Below are 26,169 nucleotides of genomic sequence, written 5' to 3' on the forward strand. Positions count from 1 at the left end.
GGGGGGGGGGTGTTGGTGGAGGAGAATGGGTGAGGATTTGAATTGGGAATCAGAGAGGAGCGACTGGAAGACGGAGGAGTAACGGGGGTTTGTAAATTGAATCCCCGTTTGCAACTCCGCTCTCCTCTGGCATTCGTTCGCTCACCGTCAGTAATTCCCTGCGACCCTTCTTCAAGTCAGAATCAGAGATCGAAGTCTCTGCTGGGAAATGGCAGAGTTGAGTGAAATAAGGAAGTGAAATAAAAGGAAAAATCGGGAGAAGATAGAAACAAAAATGAGGGAAAAAAGCCCGCGAATCACTGAAGTGGGGGATGCTCTTCTTGCCAGATCCAGTATAATTGCCTTCGGCACGTTTCTAATGGCACTGCAGTTGGAATATACCCCTGTACCCAGCAGAAGGGCGTATAATAGATTCGCTCGATGCCGCGGCTCGACGGCAAGGGGAGGGGTATGGACTGAGAAGGCTGGCGCCACAGATTATAACAAGCCCTGAGTGCAAGAACGGGACAAGAGGAATACACCCCTCGATTTCTCCGAGCAAACCAACGAGCATTAATACAATTAGTGCAGCCTTACTAAGTACTATAATGTGTACTGGTTTTAGTAATACGTGTGTCTCTGTTCTGCTAACATAACGGGGGAGGAAGGGGCGGCATCGGGCTCATTCGTCGTGAGCCTTCGGTGCGGGGAAATGATTCCGGTGGTATCCAACTGTTTGGACCTCACCCAAATTTCACATGGAGAAATGCCCCCATCCTTTCCCCCCTCAGGACTAACCACTAATTCCAATAGTTCCGCGGAATTAGGGACTGGTGAAACAGTCATTCGTCACCTCAGAACTCGAAGAATTATTCAAACTGGTTATGTAAATTATTTGAACGTTAATGCATTCGCCGTTTATGCGGTGTGATAATTTATCTTCAAAACTAAACAATAATTTCTCATCATTTTGGGAGGGATGGGAGGGCCGGGGGCGACATTGTCCAGGGATGCTTGTACGTTTATCACAGTTAACGGGGTAGATAGTTGGAGGGGTGGTGGGTGGTGAGGATGGAGTAAACTCTGGGGATACAACTGGCGTAGTCAGGCGTACTATGATGTATCTCAGAATTATTCACGTGATAACGACGTTCTAGAGTAACGTGCAATTCTCACATGATACGAGAGGATTGGAGAGCTGGTGCGTGTACGTGTGTTGACGTGGGGATTTTGTATTTTGAAAGTGCGGGGTTACGTGGTCAGTTTGAGGGGCGCTAAGGGCAGTGGATTGAGGCCGGAGTTTATGTCGTGCATTGTCGATGAATCTTGTGGCTGATGGCTCGGGCGGAGTTGGGGGAATTCAAAGACGAGGCGTAAAGTGTTGTACGTAAAATTTACTGCCTCCTTCGAGTTCATTCGGCGAATGCACATCCCACACGTTCGGACGTACCAACAATTTCAGCGTGGTAGATCCACACGGAGATAACGTAGCTGCTGTGCGTTTTGAATACTGAAATAGATTGGCTGCGGGTGGGATTTTCGGTCGAATTTTCACTGGTTTCGGGCGGATACGATCGAATATTCGGGGGATTGGGATTGGAAATTATGCGGGGGATTCAGTGATCGTTAGTGGTGGCATTTTTATTAGAGTTATTGCATTTTTGGCGCTAATTTCGTACACTTGTTGGAGATTTTTATCACGGTTTACATGGAGAAAAAGTTGGAAAGATATTAGTGACTATTTCAAGTCGATTTTCTGCACTTTTTCAGAGGGAATAGTACTGAAATCAGTATTGCAGTAATTTTTCTCCGTTGGCCAGGAAAAATTTACTGGACGTGAGGGTAATTTGTACTGAAACTAAAATTTACCCTGCATTGCATAAAATTCATAAAAAATCTGGAAAATTCAGGGAAAGATTGAAAATTCATGTCATTTGGTTTCTGAATATTCATGTTCTACTGAAAATTCAATCAAGTTGTGAAATTTCTATCTCACTGCCACTGAAAACTCATGAATTCCCATGCATTCTACTTAAAACTTGAAATTGTATAACCATTTTTTTCCTAAATCCGATTCAATATCACTTATGAGATTTACTATAATATCTTCCATGAAATTTCAAAAACTTTCTAACAGTATTTAATCCTGAATATTCATGTTTGGATTGAAAATTTAAATGTGTTGGTATTATTTTCCAGATTCCTCGGATGTATTTTAACCGTCAGGTTCCCACTGCTAATGGAAAAATATTTTGTATTGATTTGAAGGAGTGAAAGAGAATTTCCTGGACGACGGAGAAAATGAACATATTCGATATCCCGAGGATTTATGCGAAGGTATTCCCGTGATATTTACGTGTTGGCCCTCTCAACCCGTCACGGCGCGTTATTTCATCGGAAATTCTTACGAGCAGACCGGGTCCCTCAAGGCCCCGTGTTTATAACCATCTCGCTGCGGTATATAGAGATGGGTAAGGCAGTGAGCCCCGCGAGACTTCGGAGGGATATCCCAGTGTCGTCCCTGGGAAAATAATATTTTTCCCGACTACTGGAGGAGGGAGATCAGTGCGATAAATTTTTTCGGGATATTGAAAAATGAGTGAGAATACTTTTCGCGAATGAAAAGGGGATGTGGGGTCTCTTATCTTGTACTAATTTTTTTCTCATCTCAGGGTTTCAAACAGCTTATTCTGCTGGAAATCACATATTACAAATACATATATATGTTTTTAAAATTATTCTTCCAAAATTGGTTGATTTTGACACCAATATATTTCGCTCCGCACATCATACACTGAGAGCAAAATTTCCCAATATGTATACCCACTGTTAGAAAATTACTCTTGAAATTTCAAATAAAAAAGCTTGAATTTTTCAACAACGACAAAGTTACGTAAAATTTCTGTCCATTTTGTCATTGACGAATCAGTTAATTTCTTGAATATTCAAGTAATTCTCAATTGCCAAGTCCTTACGACACTAGAAAATGTTGCAAATTAGAAAATATAAAGCAACAACTTTTGTGAATTCTCAATCAATTAACAATTCAATTGCATCTGACGTTAAATTTTTGCAATGAGTTTAAAAATTCAAGCTTTCATTCAAATATCAATGATCGTTTAACATAAAAACCCAATTTTCTTGAATTTTCAAGATGAGTGAGAAATTTTATGAACATTTTTATTTGAAAATTAAATTCAAATCCACAATATTGAGATTTCTAACAGTGCCATATTTACTTGAGAGCAGTAAATTATTTTCAATGGCTTAAATCTCAGTTCTTATTTATCATTATCGTTCCACGTCGCGTCATGAATATATTACCTATCGAAACATTGGAAGTGCATAAAAAATCATGAAAACAATAAATCCTTCAAGATTGACGGTTCTTCTACGCGATTCAAGTGATTTCATTTGCGACAAAATCATACTCAAGTGCAAGAATATTTGAAGTAGGCCTGAGAGAATTAAGGGAGTGAAGGGAAATTATTTCTCTCAAGTAAATAAATGTCAGATATTGTAATTTATTTCTCAGTCTACACTTGAACACCGCGAATTTTTTGACTGTGTCCACGCCAGTAAATGAAATTGCGCTAAATTGAATGTCCATTAAAAGCATCGAAATGTCGACGAAAATGTTGAAAAATATTCAGAGAATAATTTGAATAATCCATTCTATTTCTCAAGCGATGCAGACATATTTTAGCCCAGACAGAGCATTAAAATGCCGGTAGTTTCATACGGAATGGAGTGGCTATGAAAGATGAAATATCTTGGCATTCGGTGACGCGTCATTTCCGATTGTCATTTCTCAAGGGAAACGGACGGTTCTTCAGTTAAAATGCCGTTCAAAGCTCCCCACACCTCTCCAAGTTTATGCCTCTTCGTCCATTATGATTGTAAACGGGTGTCGCGCGTGTCATCCGGTCTCGTCGAGTGCACTCGGTGATTCGCTTGTGTCCTCCATTGGCTTCAAGGGAGGTTAACAAGAGGGGAGAACGAAGAGGAATGGGATAGAAACTTGGGAATTAGATTTCACCATGTCCCTTGACGTGAGCAAAGTCTTGACTCTTTTTTTTTCATCTCATCCAATTCAGGGGCTCTCATTCCCTCTGCCTTGATCATCCTTGAAAAGTTGCGTACTTCTTAAGAGTCAAAATCAGATTGCTTGCTCTGACGAGTGAGAAAAACTTGGTCTTGAAAAATTCATTCGCAAATCAACTGGCTCATTGTATTTTCGTTCACAGTGGAACGAAGAAATTGGAAAAATCCCTTGGACGAATAACTTTGAAATTTCATGAAGAGTTTGGTAGTGATTTTCAAAAGAGCGACATTGGTTCCATTTAGGGTAGACAAAATCATGAAATTTCTAATTTCTAATTTCACGGATTAGTCCCTTCATTCCAATCTCCATCAACAAGATTACGAGACACCGGATAAATTATTGGGGGCACCATTAGTTTTTTGACCCCGCAAGAGACTTTTTCTAGTACCACAACATCATTTCTCTAAGTATCCGGACTCGTTTATGGTACTTGGCACGTGAATTTTTCTAGAAAATTTTTCTCCGTGTAGTAATCGAGGACCATACCGAAACAATTTTAAAATTTGATTTATCGTAACCGAATTTTTACTCGTGCCAAATTAAATTTTACTTTTATTCTAGCACTTTTTTATGATTTATTTATGCATGATTTACAAAAAAAATATCGTAGTTTACACTTTTTTTCCTTCGTCATGAATTGCGGATAAGTAAACGTAAAACATGGACAAATCATCGAAATTTACGAATTCGAAACCGTAAATTGATTTTTTAATTTTAGCGCACTAATTTTTCCTGTATTTTTTCACCGTTTGAATATTCCGATTTCTATTAATTAATCTTGACAAGTTGCATGCTTCTTGAGAGTCACAATCAGATTACATGCTCTGACGAGTGGAAAAACTTGGTCTTGAAAAATTAATTGGCAAATCAAGTTGGTCATTGTCGTAGCGTACACAGTGGAACGAGAAAAGTGGAAAATCCTTTTCACAAACAAGTTTGTAGTAAATTTTGATTTTTACGTTTCACGATTTTATCTCAAATGTTTCCCATTCTCGGAGATACGTATCACTCGGTCGTTGTTGAAAGGTAAAACCCACGAGTGAGATCCCCTTTCCAGAGATTGGTCAACACCCTGGTATTAGGAGCTATCAAACTCGAGAGTTGGATTTCATCTCTGAAACTTACACTCAACCGTTTCTTTTACCTTGTGACAAAGTACATAAAGGGCTTGAAGGATTTCGAAACGATTTTTCTACCATCAAAACCCGTGAGAGGAGACTGGGCTAGGCCAGAGAATAGGATGAATGAGGGTGAGAATTGGTGTGGGGATGAGAAAAAGGGGAAAATGGGTGACGAGAAAGATGTCTAATTTCGTAAGTGCACCGGAGGCTAAGACAAACGCGGTTAAGTCAAGTTACCGGGAGATGGAGTTTAGGTTTATACAAACTGGGAGAAAATCTTTGTTTACACTCGGGAAAATTTTTATCACCGAACATAACGTGAGAAATGGAATGAACAAAGAAATCATTTCCCGGTGAAATGCTTTTTTAGACATTTTTACGGGCATTCAGGAGAAACTGTGGGACAAGAGATTAATATTTTCTTTTGATTCCGGTAATTTTATTGAGTTGATACGTTATTTTAACTGAAGGAGTGATATTTTGTAATTTTTATACAGAAAAAGTATGAAAAGTTGAATCTTTCATTAATATTCACAGCTTTCCATTTTGCTCGTTTTAGAATTTTCCACATTGCGCTTAAAATTTTCGTTCAAATAATCAGTACTTCCCCTCGAGCTTCGAAATTATCTGGTATTCGCCTCAAGCTTCCCTGCGAAAAAATAAGATTGTCAAATTTTGCAGGTTACAAAATGCCAAGCGCTTAAATGAGGGATTTTTCCTGCAAAACTTGACACGATTTCGAGAACAAATAAGGAGCTAGTGGGCAATATTCAAGAGCCAGTATACAATATTGTGTAACAACTTCTTCTTCTCAGAAAATAATTCATGTAAAAGCCCAGAAATTTTTAACAAATACCATTTCTACTGAAATTTCAAGAAAACTCATTGGGAAATTCTGTATTTCATTCTTTCTTCGTTAACTCAATATGAAAATCAACAGAAGCTGTAGATTTTCATTCAATTACATTAAAATTGAAAATTCAGATCCTTTTAATTCCGCATATTCATGTCCAATGAGAAATTCAAGGGAGTTGGGAAATTCGGGTCTTATTTCTACTTAAAACTTATTAATTAAACTTGAATTCTCCCTAAAACTCTGAATTCCGTGATTATTTTCCCATTAATACAAATCCCATGAAAAACACTGCCAAGTTACCGTTTTTTTTTCAAACACTGACAGAAACTTTCTAGAAAAAATCACGTGCTAATGCCATAAACGAGTCTCAATTTGCAGACTCGGAAAAATTATTAGCGACCTGAATTTTTTTCGTACTTTTTCTCCGTGCGATGTTACGCTCTAAAATTACATTTGACGGCGTAATTTTTACGTTACATTCCTGCTTCTTTCCACGGAACTCCTCCCTGGAAATATCCTCAAAAAATAAATCTGTAAAAATCCAAATAAAACCGCAAATGAAAAAAATTCCCATCGACAAAAACAATTCGTCAAATTGACAGGTCGCACCTTCGATCCCTCATTTTGTACCATCAGACGACACACGGTAGTACTATAAAACCCTATAAAAGAGTTACCACCGCGCAGTACTGCGGACAAAGGATGAGATGGTTTGAAAGGCTTTTCGCGGCTAGCCCAATAGTCACTTGGGTATTTCACCGTAACGCCCTGGGTGTTGCAGAAAATTGACTCCAGCCCCTCTCCTCGTCCTACGATTTTATCACAAGCTAACAGGTAGAAGTGTCATTTCACGGGCACTCCCACCCATCCCCCGCCGCAGCCCCTTCTGTCCTAGTGGAATACAACGCAATGGTGCAGACACATGACTGAGGTAGTGGTGGATAGCGACGACGGCGAACCAATCGGGGTGGTTGGATGCACGATGTCTCGGTTTTTGTTTCGAAAATAGTGGGTGAAAGGCATCTACGACGACAATGGTCCTGTGGGACACGGGATCCAACTCCACTCCCTCTTCACCGGCTCCTGCTCACCTCAACCTCATCTCTTCCTCTTTTATTCCCCCGCATACAGACGGAATGGCTCAGTAAAATAGTACATTATGTCATGAGGGCGATAAGCGGCGGTTTGTGAGGAGTGTGGAGTTGCAGCAAGAGGCGTGGCAAGCAGGAGACGAGGATCGCCGAAGGCGATCCGAGTCGGACGCTTGCCATGCCGAGTGTTGCAAACTCCACACGACTCACAAACCAACGCTATCGCCCGAATGGCATATACTATTTTTCGTCACGAAGGCCCGACGCGGGTGTGGGCGCGGGAGGGGGTCCAGGGGGACGAAGTCCCCCTGGTGGGGGGGGTTGGGGGGGGGCGAAGCCCCCCCCCACTGAAGAAAAAAATAAAAGCAATAGAAAAAAATAAATCGAAATAAAATCAATATCAGTTGATGCGAAAATAAATAACTAGTAAAGTCCGCCAAAATATCCAAAAACAGTAGGTTGATGACGGTAATTTTGGACCTGTGAAAAGAAAATTGCATAAAAAATAGAAAATAAGAACAGATATCAAAGATAAAAGAAGATACTCAGCTGTTCAATTTTTCTTCTTTTATTAAGAACAGAAGTCGACGTTATAAATACTGATATTTTAGAAATTGTTGTTTTTTGAACAAAAATATCAACTTTAAATTGAACAAAAACTCGGAGAGTGACTTTTTTCTAATGATAAATCTTCTCAATGACACACAACAACATGGCTACCACTAGTGGGTTAAGTTGTAGAGAAGGCCGCTAGAGGCGCTGTACAGCTCATCCGACTATACGTTTACCCGAACGCAGAGCGCATGCCCAAGTGGGGGGAACGTCAGGGCACATGGTGACGCCCACTTTATCGCTCCTAGGATGGGTAAGTGAGATTTACCCTCCTTGGAGCACCGAGCGTCTCATTTACCCTCCTTGGAGCACCGATTATTCAAGTGCCGCGGTAAACTCTCTTTACCCCCTCTCGACAGAGCCCGAGTAAGCGCCGTTTATCGGGCCGAGTGACGAAAATGGCCATTGTGCGATTCACACGGGCATTCACATAGGGAGAGGGGACTGATAATTTCTTTTTTTCCTAGGTTCTACTCCCTTTTTTTCAATAGTAGGAAAAAATGACGGGGAAAAGTGGCTTCGAGCCGCTTGGAGATTTATCGGATATCATTTTGAAAAAATGGCATCTCTGCTTGACGCTCGCCCCATTGTTGCAACTCCAATTGTACCATTTTCGATTGGAGCTGTCGGGTAATTAATTGAGGATACTTGAAGTTTCAACTGTCTGTCGGATTAATCCACTTTGTAGTGGAACTTAATTTGATTTGAGTGAAATGACGGGACTGTGAGATTAACGCACTCTGCGATTGTTTGATTGATTTTTCGGATGAATTATCACGCATTTTAATTGAGTAATTATTATTTGAATTATGATATATCATATCATATCGTATCATATCATAAATTTAGAGTTAAAAGAAGGCTACTATCGGATGAGATTTCTCAGACATTGAAGATCGATTATAAATGTCTAAAAACGAATAATTAGTGCAAAAACATTCATTGTTTATTGGTCGTTTGCCCCGCAGACGCTTAATATGTTCAAAATAGTCCAGGGCCTTCAATTTTTGAGCTACAGAGGTTTTTTTCGAATTTTTTAAAAAACTGTGTGTAATAACAATTACGAATTAGTCTGTGAAATTCAACTCCTACACAGATAATTTCATCATTTTTTTTCATAAAAAATTTCACCATCCATGTAAGATAGCCCGAAAAATGTTTCTGAAAGAATCGAGAATATATTTTAAATATTTTAAGAACATGAATGTTGCGAATTTTGATATTAGACAAAACAAAATTAGCTGTGTGGGAGTCGAATTTCAAAAAAAAAATTTCACAATTGTTATTGAACACATTTTTCTAAAAATTTTGCAGCTCAAAAAATGGAGACCCTGGACTATTTTTAACATTCTCAGCGTCTGCGGGGCAAACGAACAACAAACAATTGATTTTTCTGCACTAATTATTCGTTTTTAGACATATATAATTGATCTGCAATGCATGAGAAATCTCACTTTAATAGCCCGCGACTTTTAAAACTCATAGTAGCCTTCCCTTAAACAATCGTGATTCCAGTCAAAATTCTTAACAGCGTGAAAAATTCAAGGAATTGACTAAAATTATATCAAGTACTCACTCAGTCGTGACAGCTTGAAAGCATCCGCGGTGTTGATAACATCCACCCAAGCCTGAAGGTCAAATTTCCTCGACACATTGTTCTGATTGTGCACTGCAATGGCGTACTTAAAAGCCGACTGCACTTCTTCCGTTCCTTGCTCGAACATCGCCCCTGAAACACAAACATTATCATCGTAAGGACGGATTGTACCTGATCACTGATTAGTGGCTGCATATCACTGCAACGTAAAATGATAATCATCGGAGACTAGAGGCTGGAGCAATCATCTGAGTAGCAGTGATAGTCATCCCTTTGACATTAATAGTGAGCTGTGGGGGTGGGGCTTTCAGCCAATCGATCGAACCGCGCGAGTTAATCCCACTGCATTTAGAATTATGTTGCATTTTGATTTGTGTATCCCGCGATCAAAGACGACATGTGTGGATTTAATCTAAACTCATTGGGGACCGATAGATTCATCAGTGGAAATGGAATCAAACGTTCAGCTATTCAAACAAATGACGAAGAGAAAATTCACTTTATATTAAATTCTTTATCAATTATGCAATGGTTTTTGTCAAAAGATGACGTTTTATTTTCGCCAGGTAAAATACTAAAAATATGTTTAATAATTAAATTTGAGAAAATGGTGAGGAAAAATATATTCAAAAGTAATTTAACAGATTTATCCCATTTCAATTTAATTTTCGGTAAACTTTTTGGAATTTTTTATTAAATTTAATTATCACTGAAATTTCGAAGAATTTCGCCACTGACAATTCAGAATTCGCGGAAAAGTCAAAGAGAACTGTAAATTTCGGTTTGATTTTTCTCTGGAAATACATAGAAAACCAGAAAATTCCAGTTAATATATTCTTGAATTTTCTGGACAGTGGCACTGAATGCGATTTAACAGGGAAAATCATAAAATTCAGATTTCACTGAAAATTCAATGTAATTTGGCACTGAATATTTATATTAGATTGGAAATTCAAATAATTTCAGAAATTCTCGTCTTTATGCTCCTTAAAATTCAGGAATTTTACTGAATTTTCATTGAAACCTGAAATGTTATGATTTTTTCTCCCTAAATTACATTCAGTGTCACTGTCCTAAAAATTAGTAGTCAACTGTCCCTGAAATTTCATTTATTTTCCAACAGTGCATAAAAATTCTCCATCCGCCGTTCTCATTCCAACAATTACTACCAAAACTCGATACACCAAAACCCATTGTGATTAATTTCCCCGAACCACTCCAAACACGCAAAAACTCCCTCCAATTATTATCCACTGAATGTTTGGGATTAAATTACGAAGCATCTATCGATTTTACTCAGGTACAATTTCCCATTCGCCTCGAAAATGGAATTCCAGGGGATATAGTTAGTCGAAGTAGTGAGAGGGTGGGAGAAAGGGCGGGGACGCGGGGGAGGAATGACAATGTAAGCTGATATTCTCTAATGAAGCGGCGAGTAGCCCGACAAGAGATAGTGTACGAGAGATGCCCCGTCTGGTACGATCGTATCCTCCTATTCCCCTCCCACCCACCCTCCGCAACATCCTTTCTGTTCGTCTCGTCGTATCTACCCGATATTCTCTCACGTTTGAAGGTTCAAAGGGAGTGCTTTCGACTCGGTTATTCAATATTTCACGATCATCATGTGGAACGGAAATAACAGGCGGGCAGAAGGGGGTGGGGATGTCCAATGGCTTTCAGGCTTCAGAGAACTCAGACACAAAGACAATCTTTGTTCTTCGCGCTTAAACCATTTGATTGCGTGCCATTGATATTCTTAATATAGATTCTGGTATTTAAGGCTCAATCAATTTGTTGAATTACTTTATTCAATCGAGAGTTATTCGCGAAGGTTTTTTTAACTGACGGATATAATATTCCATTGATTTTCTGTTCAAATAATCTGAATATCAATAAAATACTTGATTTTTCAGTTAAATTATTCAGTGAAAATTCAGGGAAAAATGGAAAATTTATGTCATTTTGTTTCTGAATATTCATGTTCCACTGAAAATTCAATCATGTTGTGAAATTTCCATCTCACTCCTACTGAAAACTCATGGTTTTCCGTGAATTCTACTTAAAACTTGGACTTTCATAACCATTTTATCCCTAATTCCGATTCGATGTCACTCAAATGAGATTTACCATAATATCATCCATGAAATTTCAACAAAATTTTAACAGTGCACGACGTAGAATATTGGCCGGCACAACAATCAGACGTCATATTCTTCAAAATTGAAATTCAGATAAATATGTTCTTGAATTTTCAATTAATTCAATTTTCGGCATAACTGTATATTGAATATTGAATATTAAAATGGAGAATTTTTGTCTAATTGATTGTCTCATGAAAATTACTAATAGACTGTCCGTAAAACTTTAATTTCCTTCGAACAATGTAATTACCAATTTATCAGGTAATAAGGTTTATTAGGAATACAAAAAAATACTTTTGTCACATAGACTGTTACAATAATTAGACATATTCCCCAATATCGATTCACCCCGATTTTCTCTCATTCAGCAATCGCTGAAACATCTCGTATTGGCTTTTGGCGAGAATCCACGTCATCCAAACATATAATCTCCATTGCAGATTCACAGCGAAACGCAATTACACGGCCATCGAAAGCTCGATTGTAAGGTGCACCTCTGGGTTTGATCCAACTGTTACTCACCAGCATTAGTTCCACCGGCTATATGTGTGTCCACTCTCACTCTACTTCGTTATATTCGGTTTCGATTTCGATGGGAGGAGAGACTCTTCCGGTGTAACCGAACGTACTCGCTGTCACACAAACTATCCGAATTCGTTTCTCTGGGAATCGAGTCAGTTCTCTATTCGTTTATTTTAGAGGGGCTTTTTCCACTGGCCTCGTTCACAAGTTTTTTGTTCGCCGTAGTTTAATCGACGTTATTTTTTTCGAATTCAATGGATCCATATTTGTTGGAAATCGGGAAAGTCATAAGGGTGAGTTTTTCCCCTGAACTCTACTGGAGATTTGGAAGCATTTGCATTCTCTGGAATTCCACATTAGCTTTTAATCTCGAGGGTTTTTGGGATAAAGTAAATACTGAGAGTACTTTAATTAGCGAAGTTTAACTTCAGAATAGCAGATTGCGTGATTCACGAACGCTGTCTCCTTTTTGATTCCATAAAACCACATTTTTTATTCAATTTCCACGTATGATGCAGCTTGTATTTACATGTACTCAGCGAAAATAAACATCCACAGGGCACTTCCATTAGCGAACAAGATGCGGGAGATATGGTGCCCGTTCTCTCCCGCCTCCGTCGAATATATTTTCCATAAATTCTCATTCAAAATCATCACAGTTTCCATTGGCCCCGGTGATCCATCAGCAATGTTAACTTTTTCATATACCATACTGTCAGCACAGAATTTTTAAAAGCCAACACAAACATTGCCCCAGCACTTTAATCAGTGGATTAAAAAGTTATATTGAAGAGGGAAAAGAATCTCGCAGATTTTTTTTTTAAATTGCTCGTTAAAATGTTGTTAACATTTCTTTTTGGTATGAAATGCAACATTGCAGAGATTGATGAATTGATTGTTCTCTTTTGGTTATTTTTTAAATGTCTGAAGACAATAAATTATTGATGCAGTTGATTGATATTAAATATTACTGCAGAAGCAGATTTTGAAAACAATTATGTTTTCAAAACAATGTTAACGTGATATGTATAATTTGGGTAATTCAATTCCACTGTGTGATAGTTAATAGTCTGAAGTTAACTTTGAAATTTCATCAATGGCTTATGGAATATTCCGGCATGAATTTATTTCAATTGAAATACAACACTGGTTTAACATCAATGGGATCATTTTCAAATAAATTTAATGATAATTGTGAGGGTATGGTAAAATAAGAATTAATTAATATGGAATTCATACTCCAATAGCTTCGTTAAACGTATTTTTCATACATCCCCGTGCAAAATTATGACAATTTCCAATTGGTCAACAACAGTGTTAACTTTTGTCTACACTATTAAAAAATTTTCACTAAATTTTCCGGTAAGAGTATTGGAAATTTCTAACACGCAACATTTCCACTGAAATTTCAAAGAATTTTGTCATGAAAATTCATTATTTCATGGGAAAAAGCGTGGGAACTGTAAATTTCAGTTTAATTCTTCAGGGAAAACTAATAAAAATCACGAAAATTTAGAGAAATCTCTTCTTGAGTTCAAGATTCATCTGAATTTTCAGGGAACTCCTTCAAAAATTTCGGGAATTCTAAGAATTTTAAAGGAATTCCCTCAAAATTTTAGGGAATTTGACAGTGAATAGGGGAGGGTGGGGCAAAACGGCCCCCTTTCAATTGTCAATAACTTGTGAATGACATTGTGAAAATTTCCAGTTTCAACTTCATTTTGAAGATAATTTTTCATTCTTCAAAACGAGCTCTAACTCATCCCAATCGGATTATTGAATCGGAAAATATTGACGATTGAAGGGGGGCCGTTTTGCCCCATCCTACCCTATTCATTTTCACTTGAAAATTCATACAAATCGTGGAAGTTCCGTCTTCCTGTCGTTGAAAAAATGAGACTACTGGAATTTTCGGAGAAACTTGAAATTCCACCGCCTTTCTGTTACGAAGCCTGACGTGGCCCTGGTGATCCATTGACAGTATTAAAGTTGTTTTTGGAGATTCGTTAATCGATTATAATTAAATTTTTTGGCATGACGTGTTTTCGATCGAAATAAAACACTATTCTAGGCGATTAGAACTATATTCAAAAGAATTTCGGGATAATTTTTGATTGAGATATAATTAGGATTCATCAGGATGTCATTTACCCTCCCCAATCTCTCTCTATGGAAAATACATTTTCCATACATCCCCCTTTAAGGCCATCACAATTTCCGTTGGCCCTGGTTATCCATCAACAGTATTAACGCTTCTATATACCACATTGCAAGCGTGGAATTTATAGAAGCCAATGCAAACATTGATCCAGCACTCCAATCAAAGGATTTGAAAAAATATAGTGGACAGAGCAAAAGTATAGCAGGTTTTTTCCTGACCTGGTCGGTAAATTTTTTCCAACATTTCATTTCAACTCGAAATGCAACATTTCAGCCATTCACCATCCATTGTCCATCACCGATAATTCCTTCGGATCTGGACTCTTATACGTCAAGCGATGCACTCGCCCTCAATGCCCCCAGCCCATTTTTAGCGATTTTCAAAAAACCATAGCCCGAACTTTTATTTTTGCCATTCTCTCGGTACTTCTCCCACGTACTCATCCATCGATCTTTACTGCTCGTGAAATGGAGGATCGAGTGGTTGGAAAATTCAACGTGAAAGAACCAAGTCGAATTGGAATGGAGGAGAGGAAAAAAAAACAACATGGTTGAACAAAAATTGTGAAAAAAGGGAGAAGAGCGCAGAGAGTAGAAGGAATGAGATGGAAAACTCTGGTATTTTCAGTGGCTACCGATTGTGCATCCCAGGGTAAAATTTCACCCGAGTGGACGGGCATTCAGGGGATTCTCCACTGCCGACTGATCACTAATTGCTGTCCCTCTGTGATCGCTCAAACACACTTACATTGGTACTTGGAATGAGGAAAAAAGATCATGACAAATGTGATGAGACGATGGCCATTGAGGCATTAGAGAGTCATTAGTTTTTTCGAGCAGAAATAGAAGGGAATCAATTTTCCTAGAGATGGAAATCCAATTATTGTTGAATTCAGACTCGGCAAGGGATATTGTTGCACTCTGGTAGTGAAATTGTCTCAGGGGAATAAACTTTTCTGTTCATTTCAACAACATTTTTTAGGGATAATTCAATAGTCATTTTCGAGAGAATGACATTCAATTCGAGTTAGGGAAAAAATTACGGGAATTCAATTTGTGTACTGAAAATTGAATTAAATTCAAGATTTTGGTTCCCAGGAAGCAGAGAATTCCTGAACTTGTTTGAATTTTCACTCAAAACATGAATATTCAGCACCAAATTATACAAATTTTCAGTTAATCGGAAATTCAAGAATCAATTGCCCTGAATTTTCCTGATTTTTATCAATTTTCATGGGAAAATTGAACTAAAACCCAAGCTTTCATAGTTCAATGACGAAATTTTTTGAATTTCTAGAATAAAAATTCCACGAAGTGAAGCACAAATTTGCGCTAAAAATTTTCAATAGTGTCGATTTCAACGGAAATGTTCAACTATAGCGGAGAATGGAGCAAAGTAGAATGTTTTTGATCCTCTTTAGTTCTTAATCGTTGATTCATTTTAATTCTTGATATTGGGATTTTGAGTCGATATGCGTTCCACTTTGCCGCTTCCAAATAAATCCTCGACTAGACAAAAAATTTTCTATTTAATTACAATTTCGCTTCACGACTGCCTTACTTACCTTACTTTTTTGGATAATTTTTCTCTAATTCTTCTCTCCCTGTTTTCAAAGAAAGAAAAAAAGATCATGACAAATGTGATGAGTCGATGAGCATCGAGAAATTAGAGAGCAGAGAGGAGTCTCTGTTGGTTCTCCCGAAGGAAAATAAAAGGAAAAATTGTGTATAGTCGATCGGACTAATGCCAGAGTGAAGAGGACCGACACAAAGAGTAACCCTCTGCGCTTGTTACATCCAAGAACACGGAAACAAAGTGAAACAGAGTGAAACAAAGTTGGCTGGGGCTCGTTTGGACAACGGGACTCTGCACTTTTTCTCCGACCTATCCAACAATTTTTTTTCAACCTCACAATTCGGTTTTTTCGTTGGAGTGCATCTCGTCTCTGGTTAAGCAAATGCACAAAAAACTTTTGATCAAAAGAGCTAATCGTGTATAATCAGGTACAAGGGTCATTTAACGTACGGGGTGATGGTCTGAGGGATAAAGAAGTATTAAATATAGGGGAAGGGCCCTTTGAGGATAAATATATTCTCTTTGGAAAGGGGAAATGGGGTTTACATCTTTTTCAACTCGCTTACGCCTGCTGCTCACACTCCATGAAAATTTTTTTTATACGTTTCGATCTTTCTTTTGTGTTTCACACTATTGAAAAAACATGGCAATTTCAGACACAGCTTAGTAGTAATTTTTAGAAAAGCGACATTGAATTCGAGTGAGTGGAGGGGATCGCTAAATTTCAAATTCTATGGAAAATTCAACGAAATTTCAGATTTTGGAGTGCCAGGAATTTAACAATTTGCGATTTTACTTGAATGCTATGCTGAATGATCAATTAATTTAAAATTTACGGACATATTCAGTAGTAATACTAGTGCTCCGCCCTCGTTCCGTGGTACAACCGAGATGGTTTTCAACTAATTATTAACCCAATCTCCTTTCCGAATAATTCTCCCTTCCGGATAGAATTGCACTATTCGACTGTTATTTTATATAGTAAATACGGTATTCAACTGATAATTTTTGATAATTCCACTGGTAATTTTTCATGTTGACATATATATGAAGAACAAAAGATTTTCTGATCGAGTGAGTCCCTCGTCGGAACTGACATATCGTTTTCGTCTCATGGTGCAATTCCATTGGCCGAAATTTGGATGGAAAAAATTCTCCATTTGATACCGAATCGGGATCCATCAAATACTGCACTCTAATTGCCCAGGATCCAAACGCCAGAGGTGAGCACCTAACATTTCCTGATTCCTATTCATATTTACAGAACAATGGTATAATAAAATTATTCTTCCGATTTGTGAAAAAATTACTGAAAACATGGACATTGTGAAGGAGAAATTAAAATTTCACGGATAGTTCAAGAGAGTAACATTAAATTCGATTCGGCGGGGAAAAATCATAAGATTTTCGTCTTAACCAAAAATTAAATGGTACTCTAAATTTTTTAACAGCAGGGAGACGAGAATTCCACAACTTACTTGAATTCTAAATTGATTATAATTTCGATAATTTATTCACCTGAATTTTTCTAATTTCGATTTATTTTAAAAAAATAATTGAAAAAATGTCGTTTTCTTCAATTATCTCACCAAATTGTAAATTTTCAATGACGAATGTCCTCGACATTCTAATGGACCTGTCACTTAATAAAAATTCCCAAGAAGTGTACCAGAAATTTCGCGCAAAAAATGCTGAGAGTGTATGTGTTCTTGAGAAAGCTATAAATATTGTGAATGGTATGTACTCTACGAGTTAATAGAAACCTCCTCCGTCTCCTAGAGAAAAGAAAAATTGTGCAATAAACCACGGGTAAATCTTCACACACCCTAATGCCATAAAACATGAAGAATGGGTCTATTTAAATTTTTGTGAGGTGATAGAGACCTCAGAGTGATGTAGGGGCCATAAAAAATGAGAGAGAATGGGGGTGATACTGGAAATACTTATGATAATTTTTTGTGCGATACTTGTGGTCAGAGCGCAGGAGGGTGAGCATTCCGTGGTGGACGTTGCATCTAGGGAAAGGACTCTCGGTTTTATGTTGAACGACGGTGAGAGACGCTGAGGGGCGCCAATCAATAGACGCGCGGCGGCGCGCCACCTGTCAACGCTCGCAAGATAAACATTGAATGTGGGGTAGGCTTTACGGGGTGATTTCATCAGCTCATTAAGTAAAAGCATAATTTCGAGGGGACAAACGTCAAAGGCATCAGCTGGGTAATGCCGGGCATTCGTCTCACCGGAATGGGGCTTTTTGCAGGGTATTTTTTACGAGGCGAGAAGTTTTTATTGAAATTCACCCCTGAAATCCAGTAATCGTTTTACGCAACGGCTTTGAAGGAATTTCTGTAAATGCTTAAAAATTGTTTGAAATTGCAGGAGTGATGTTCTTCTTCGTCATTTGTATTACTCGATCATGATTTGGATAATCCTCTGTTCCGTTTCAAAACGAAATATTTATTAATCTTTCAAGAAGTTTAATTCAGTAGCGAAGTGGTAAAACGGTACAAGTTAACATTGACCAGTTTTCAATGAATATCTCGGAATCTAAGGGAGATGGCAACATTTTTAATATAACCTTTTTTAGAGCCGATTAAGAGCTACAATTAATGTAATTCCGAAAATTTCGCTATCTCCCTTAGATTCGGAAATATTCCTCGAAAACTCGACTGGGAGATGAGTCGACTTAAACCGTTGTACCACTTCGCTACTGAATTATTAACAATTGCTATTTAAAACAGTTTTATTGATAATAATTCTGTAGGCTGTCAATTCGAATTGTGAGATTCAATGTCACTCTCATAAGATTTACGATAATATCTTCCATGAAATAAAAAAAAATTTCTTATATCGAAATTCACTGAAGACCCGAGTTTGTAGCAAAGATGTCAGACAAGATACGAATGTTTTTTTGGGCTCAAATGAAAGAGCGGATCGAGAAATGGCGTGCTAGGGCCTCTAAACATGACAAATGTCTCTAAAGATGATGTCTGTTTTCAATTGAAAAGCAGAGTTGTGACAATATTGTCTAGTAGGGCAATGGGGTCTAGGAGTGTGTATGGAACATTGGGGTGGAGGAGGAGTCTTCCCTGGCTCAAGACCATCTTTAGAGGCCCTAGCACGCCATTTCTCGACCCGCTCTTTCATTTGAGCCCAAAAAAACATTCATATCTTGTCTGACATCTTTGCTACAAACTCGGGTCTTCAACTCGGGCTTTCAATTGAAGGCCCGAGTTGTAGACCCGAGTTTGTAGCAGCGATGTCAGACAAGATATGAATGTTTTTTTGGGCTCAAATGAAAGAGCGGGTCGAGAAATGACGTGCTAGAGCCTCTAAACATGACAAATGTCTCTAAAGATGATATCTGTTTTCAATTGAAAAGCAGAGTTGTGACATCATTGTCTAGGAGGACAATGGGGTCTAGGAGTATGTATAGAACATTGGGGTCTAGGAGTCTCCCCTGGTTCAAAACCATCTTTAGAGGCCCTAGCACGCCATTTCTCGACCCGCTCTTTCATTTGAGCCCAAAAAAACATTCATATCTTGTCTGACATCTTTGCTACAAACTCGGGTCTTCAACTCGGGCTTTCAATTGAAGGCCCGAGTTGTAGACCCGAGTTTGTAGCAGCGATGTCAGACAAGATATGAATGTTTTTTTGGGCTCAAATGAAAGAGCGGGTCGAGAAATGACGTGCTAGAGCCTCTAAACATGACAAATGTCTCTAAAGATGATATCTGTTTTCAATTGAAAAGCAGAGTTGTGACATCATTGTCTAGGAGGACAATGGGGTCTAGGAGTATGTATAGAACATTGGGGTCTAGGAGTCTCCCCTGGTTCAAAACCATCTTTAGAGGCCCTAGCACGCCATTTCTCGACCCGCTCTTTCATTTGAGCCCAAAAAAACATTCATATCTTGTCTGACGTCGTTGCTACAAACTCGGGCCTTCAACTCGGGCTTTCAATTGAAGGCCCGAGTTGTAGACCCGAGTTTGTAGCAGCGATGTCAGACAAGATATGAATGTTTTTTTGGGCTCAAATGAAAGAGCGGGTCGAGAAATGACGTGCTAGAGCCTCTAAACATGACAAATGTCTCTAAAGATGATATCTGTTTTCAATTGAAAAGCAGAGTTGTGACATCATTGTCTAGGAGGACAATGGGGTCTAGGAGTATGTATAGAACATTGGGGTCTAGGAGTCTCCCCTGGTTCAAAACCATCTTTAGAGGCCCTAGCACGCCATTTCTCGACCCGCTCTTTCATTTGAGCCCAAAAAAACATTCATATCTTGTCTGACATCTTTGCTACAAACTCGGGTCTTCAACTCGGGCTTTCAATTGAAGGCCCGAGTTGTAGACCCGAGTTTGTAGCAGCGATGTCAGACAAGATATGAATGTTTTTTTGGGCTCAAATGAAAGAGCGGGTCGAGAAATGGCGTGCTAGGGCCTCTAAAGATGGTTTTGAACCAGGGGAGACTCCTAGACCCCACTGGACAATGTTGTCACAATTCCGCTTTTCAATTGAAAACAGACATCATCTTTAGAGACATTTGTCATCTTTAAAGACTTCTGCACGCCATTTTTCGAGCCGCTCTTTCATTTGAGCCAAAAAAAACATTCATATCTTATCTGACATCTCTGTTACAAACTCTGGTCATCAACTCTGGTTTTCAGTTGAAATTGGAATTGTTAATTTACACAATAATAGGATTGCATTGACGATTTTTTCTTGACTCGCAAAAATCTTCAAACAATTTTCTATCGATTGGTGATAAATTTTTTTGGAAATAATGAAATAGAGGGGATAACGCCTTTTTTTTCAGAGGTGATTTTTCAAAAATTTATTTTAAAAAAAGTACTAACTAGCAAATGTTTTTTATTAGCTCGCAATTTTCTTCAAAACTACTTCAATGAGGAAAAAAATAAAAATTTGGAATATCTATACATGAGGGGCTAATTGATCGGATCTGTTCACCCGGCTAAAAAATTCGATTTTGGCGAAAGTCGACCTTCCCCGGGAAAAACCGAAAATCTGACCCTTTGAAAATTTGAAAAAAAAAACTTTTTCAGTTTTCACTTTTTTCACATACTTTTGAGAGTTCTGAATAGCCCGTCGCTCAAATAGTTGGAATCAACGTTCACCCAGCTAAAAAATTCGATTTTGGCGAAAGTCGACTTTTCCTCTGGAAAAACAGAAAATCTGACTCTTTGGCTCGGGGTGAAAAAAAAAATTTTATTTCGACTTTTGTCGCGCCTTCGGGGGTTTCATTGGCATCAGAATTGTTAGAAAATACAGAATCAACTTTCACTTGGCGAAAAAATTCAATTTTGGCGAAAATCGACTTTCACCCTTGACCCACGTGAAACTGAAAATTTTTTTTTCCCCATTTCTGTCACCTCCGAGGGTTTCATTGGCATCAGGGGGTCAATAAATACAGAATCAACGTTCACTATTTTTTATTTAAACACCGCCTGCAAACGGGGAGATGAGGGTGGCTAAAATATATTCTGCAACCCTGTCTCCTCGTTGGCTACAAATTTCAACCCTCCGCATACATGCCTTCCCCTTCACCCGGTCGTAAAATCACGCGTTCTCGGTAGCATCGAGGAGGGCTTCTCAGGACCGAAAAGAACTGAGGATTCGAATGGTCTCTGGAAAAGTACGTCGCAGAACTGATTCGGACTTACCAGGTCCATCTAGGTCTGGAGAGATCTTGAAAGACCTATGTACGTCCAATCAGAACCAAATCCTCGACTCGGGGAGAGGACGAATATACAATAGATAATAAGAGAGATAATCCACTGTGACAAACATTACAATATTCGATCAGAATGAAGCCTTTTGTTCAACTTTTTGAATTTCATTCAGATGAAAAAAAATTGATGAAAAACAAATATTGCAGAAAGGGGTTTGTCGGTGAAAAGTGATGAGTTTCGGGTTAGGTGGGAGTTAACTGCATTCTTGATGGATAAAGCCATCAATCTCTCGCAATGGCAAAGAGTAACGAGGGAGTGGGATAGATGAGGGTTATATACACTCTACATTGATGTACGAACCGGGCCAATCGGCTATTTTCGACTTGTGCATGAACACTGGATGGTGTTCAAACGGCGAAGTGGAACACTATTTCCTACGTGTCAATATACGGAGCGTTGTTTATTTAGTCTAAGTGATGGAATTAGGATTAACGAAGCTGTTGTTTTATCGAGAGCTGCTGGGATTCTGGATCACTGTTTTATTTGTTTCAAGCGTTTGTCTTTCATTCGTTTCGGTAGTTCAAGTACACGGAGATGAAGGTCCACTTTGGATCAAATTTTTACACAATTTTTCCTTTTATCTCTCTTTGGGAGAACTAACAGAGGCTACTCTCTGTTCTCTAATTTCTCGATGTCCACCGTCTCATCACATTTGTTATGATCTTTTTTTTTGTTCGGGTACACACAGAGGAATGTGGAATGAAAATTATCGAGACGATCGCGGCAAATTTTACTGCACTGTTAGAAAATGACTCCTGAAATTTCGAATAAAAATTCTTGGAATTTTTAACAATTACTCATTCCCCCGGAATTTCAAGGATTTTGTTACTGAAAAATCAGTTTGATTCTGGAGTATTCAGTGAATCGCAATTTTGAAATCCACATTGTGATAATGAAAATTATTAAATAATTTGACAATTCAAGTTACAAATTTCCTGAATTTTCAATTCACTGAAAATTCAGTTGGATGCGATGTTCAATCTCCGCAATGAATTTGAAAATTCTAGATGTCATTAAAATATCAGTGATAATCTAACATGAAAAATCCAATTGTAATTGTACTGAATTTTACAGTACGAAAGGTAATCGTGGAGCAAAATCTGTCGTGAATCGGTAAACTAGGATAAGTGCAATTTTTCGAAAAGATTTTTTTGCGAAATCGCTTGCACAAATTATTGTGGAACGATTTAACAAAAAAACGCATTTCCGAAAAATTGCACTTATCCTAGTTTACCAGTATAGTATAATATTAGTAATTTAAATTTCCGATTGATGATGAATTGAATATTTGATAATATGGAACTGCAAATGTACTATTAAGTAAATGATTCTAATTTCGTAAAAGGGATTTTCGATTAAGCAAATACTCGTCAATCTTCCTACCTAAATTATTGATTAATAAAATAATTCAGAATTTGAATATTTAAATTGATGATTATTTAAATAATTAAAAATTTAAGAGTGATGTTAACTAATTGACGACTGTAAAATTTAACGATAATTATGATTGATGAATATGGCCATCCCTGCTCCACAATCACTTGACTTGTTCGGTAATTTTTCTCCAACTTTTTTCTCCGTGTATTCGTCTCGCAATTTTTGCCTTGATATAGTTTGACAAAGACCTAGGAATGGATTCCGTTCCACGATTACTTAACTTATTTGCTGATTTTTCTTCAACATTTTTCTCGGTGTAATCCCGATGAATTTCAATGAAGAAAGATTTCCTCTTTTACTTTAATTCAACAGAGGTAATTTATAACTTGAATTATTCTGATTCATCTCTTTAAATATTCCCAGACACTGAGGGGTGAAGTGGGATTTGAATTAACTTTTTACCCACGGATATTGAATCCGCATTATGTTAATACGGGTGGCGAGGAGCACGTCTTGATGGAGTGGGAGCAATGCGCGCGTGAGTAAAAAGTCTTTGAGTGGTTTGGCGACGAATCGACGTGGCAGTCGATGGAATGAAGGAGGGAACGTGAAAAGGTGGGGTTTCAATAATTTCTCAAAAGACGCTGCGGGGATGAGGTGCGATGGGAATCCTGGCACAGAGGCATTTCGAGAGGTGAAAAAAGGGGGATGTGAGTGTGCTCGATTATTCGATGGAGGGAGGTGAGGTTTTTGCGCAGTTTTAATCCGGGAATTGGGTGTTGAAAAAAGTTGGGAATAAGAAAATTTCGAGGGTGAGTGAACGTGGTATGAAATTTTCTTCAGGGGGGATATCTGTCTGTTGAACTGGTGCTCGATAAACTTACGCTCCGCCCTTTCGTTCCCCACCGCGAATTTTTGAGAAACTATTGAGTTGTTTTATGGTTGATGAAGAGAATTCATGTGAGAAAATTGAGTTGGGTACTGGTGGGTGGGAAAAATACATTGTTAGAAAATTACTTCTGAAATTTCATGTGAAAAAACTTGAAATGTGAAACGGTGTAGATGTCTGGGTTGGCTTCTGGCAAGATTTGCTTACCTTTGTGCTATTGCTTACTTGAGGTTGAGGCGCAAGGCAATTTTGTTAAGAGTATTTGAATTTTTTTAAAATTATTATTGCTATTCTGAGCAGGCGAGGACTCAGTTCTGTGGTGAAGGAGGAGGGAGGCACGTGTAGATGTAAAACAAAGAACAACTTTTGTAACATCAAGGACATACATAATTGAATTGAATTGAATTGAGGCTTGAAATGCCTAACAGCGACAAAGTTTCTTGGAATTTATGTATATTTCCTTATTTCTAAAACAGTCAATTTCCTAAATATTTTTGCAATTTTCGGGAAAATTCGAGCAACAACTTTCCTAAAGAAAACTTTTCCAAAAAAAAAATGAAATTTTTTACTTAATTGAAAATTCAATAGAATCCGAAATTTCTTAGCAACAGAAAGACAATAATTCTGCAATTTACTTGAATTTCCAATTAATTAAAAATTCCAGAATACATTTTTCTGTACATTCTTGGTTTTTATTAGTTTTCATGGAATAAATGAACTAAAATTTACAGTTACGATTGATTTTTTCATCAAATTATGATCTTACAAGGACGGACTTCCTTAAAATTCCAGTGGAACATTCACATAATGCGAATTTCCAAGAAATATACCAAAAATTTCTGAAAAATACTCAATTATCCATAAATTTTGTATTGATAGTCTAACATTGCGTCATTGTTCCAATGTTATTTCGATGGTTTCCAGATGCAATTTCGAACTTAATCTCCCAACAGAATCTCATAGCCATCTGATCTACTCACAGACGGATATAGACACGAAACCCAACAGGCCAGTATGTGACGTTCATTGGTGCATGATATCGATGACGAATCTAGTGTTGTGAGATACCCAACTGGTGAGATAGGATGGGAAATTGAAGGAAATTAGAATGCTGGCACGAATCGCGGGAAGATTGGATCTGAAATGTCTCCCAGTGTCTCACGTATTTTTCAATAGTACCTGGGGTTTCTCTTGTTGTGTCGTACCAACTGTTTTTCCGTCTCCTTTTTCGCGTCTCTACCATAACTATGAATGTTGCTCTAGATTTATACAGAATGGGCACGAATATGCAGAGACAAGGAGAACCTGGAAGACGTTGATCAGTCGGAAAGCTGACCCCCAGCAATGTTTCCAATGCTTTATTTCATCAGGTTAACATTTTTTTTTGTAATTTTCGCTGCAATTTCAAGTCCATGTTACTTGCGAATGTTTAGAAGAAAAACTTCAGAATATTTTCCTGATTGCTTCTACGACGCCATTTGGAACCCCGAGACAGAGAATCAGGTGACGTTATTATGCCACTTCTGGGGATTGAGGAACAGCTGATATCGATTTTTCCCTTCAATAGAGCCCACATCTCGGAAATTCGCTCCTAACGTCTGCTCCCATTTGTTTACACTCTGTAATCTCTCCATTGTGAAGTTTCGAGGAATCCCCATGAATTCCACTTCCCTCCGTGTTTATTTGTGTTCAACTGACATGATCCCCGCGCTCATAATAGTCAAAATAAATGCCCCCTCTCACGTGAGCATTACGCAAAATTCAATCATCAACTCCACTCCAACTTTACATCAACAAAATTATGCAACTCCCCCTACACAATTCCCCAACATTAATATTATATGAACCAATTTTCCTCTCATCCCAATTTAAAAAAAATTTCAATTATTTTTAACGAACAGCAAAATCCAATCATCCAAGGATTTAAACCCCAAAAAAACTCTCGCCAATAAATGCTACCAACCAGTTAATCCAATTTGTTTCGAGCATCGAAATATCATGCAGTAACACCCCGAAGTACATGCGATATGCAACGGCATCAGCAGTATCTATAACTCCTCTGTGGAACCGGCTACGGAGATGGCTCCCTTTCTCCGCAAGTTCATATACCCCAGGATAGTTGAGAGAAAATGGGGGGGGGGGGGGTGGAAGCGAACGTTAGAGGAGAAGGGTGGGCAACAGTTGATGCAGTATCTGCGGTCGCGCCTTGAATACTAACCGAATTCATATCGGATCTGAAAGCGTAGGAATAGGTATATATACCGATTCTCCTCCTCCCCACCCCACTCCCCGCTCGCGCCTCCTTGCTAGGTCCTCCGACGTTTACTCGACCGGCTAAATGTACTACGAACCTTTACGACGTCTGGTGGAATACACAAAAGGGAGTGAGG

The 26,169-nt window shown here is 38.2% G+C and overlaps 1 protein-coding gene across 2 annotated transcripts in view; it reads right to left on the minus strand.

Moving 5' to 3' along the window:
* LOC107047660 (glutamate receptor 1) overlaps positions 1-26,169 on the minus strand; it is a 261,472-nt gene that overhangs the window by 82,569 nt on the left and 152,734 nt on the right. For both annotated transcript variants that reach the window (XM_015270463.1, XM_015270458.1), the window contains exon 2: positions 9,341-9,493. In XM_015270463.1, the coding sequence (XP_015125949.1) occupies positions 9,341-9,493 (153 nt within the window). The remainder of the gene's footprint in view (positions 1-9,340; positions 9,494-26,169) is intronic.

Source organism: Diachasma alloeum, unplaced genomic scaffold (genome assembly GCF_001412515.2).
Source record: "Diachasma alloeum isolate Michigan unplaced genomic scaffold, Dall2.0 Dall_scaffold_00183, whole genome shotgun sequence".
Classification (NCBI taxonomy): Eukaryota; Metazoa; Arthropoda; class Insecta; order Hymenoptera; family Braconidae; genus Diachasma; species Diachasma alloeum.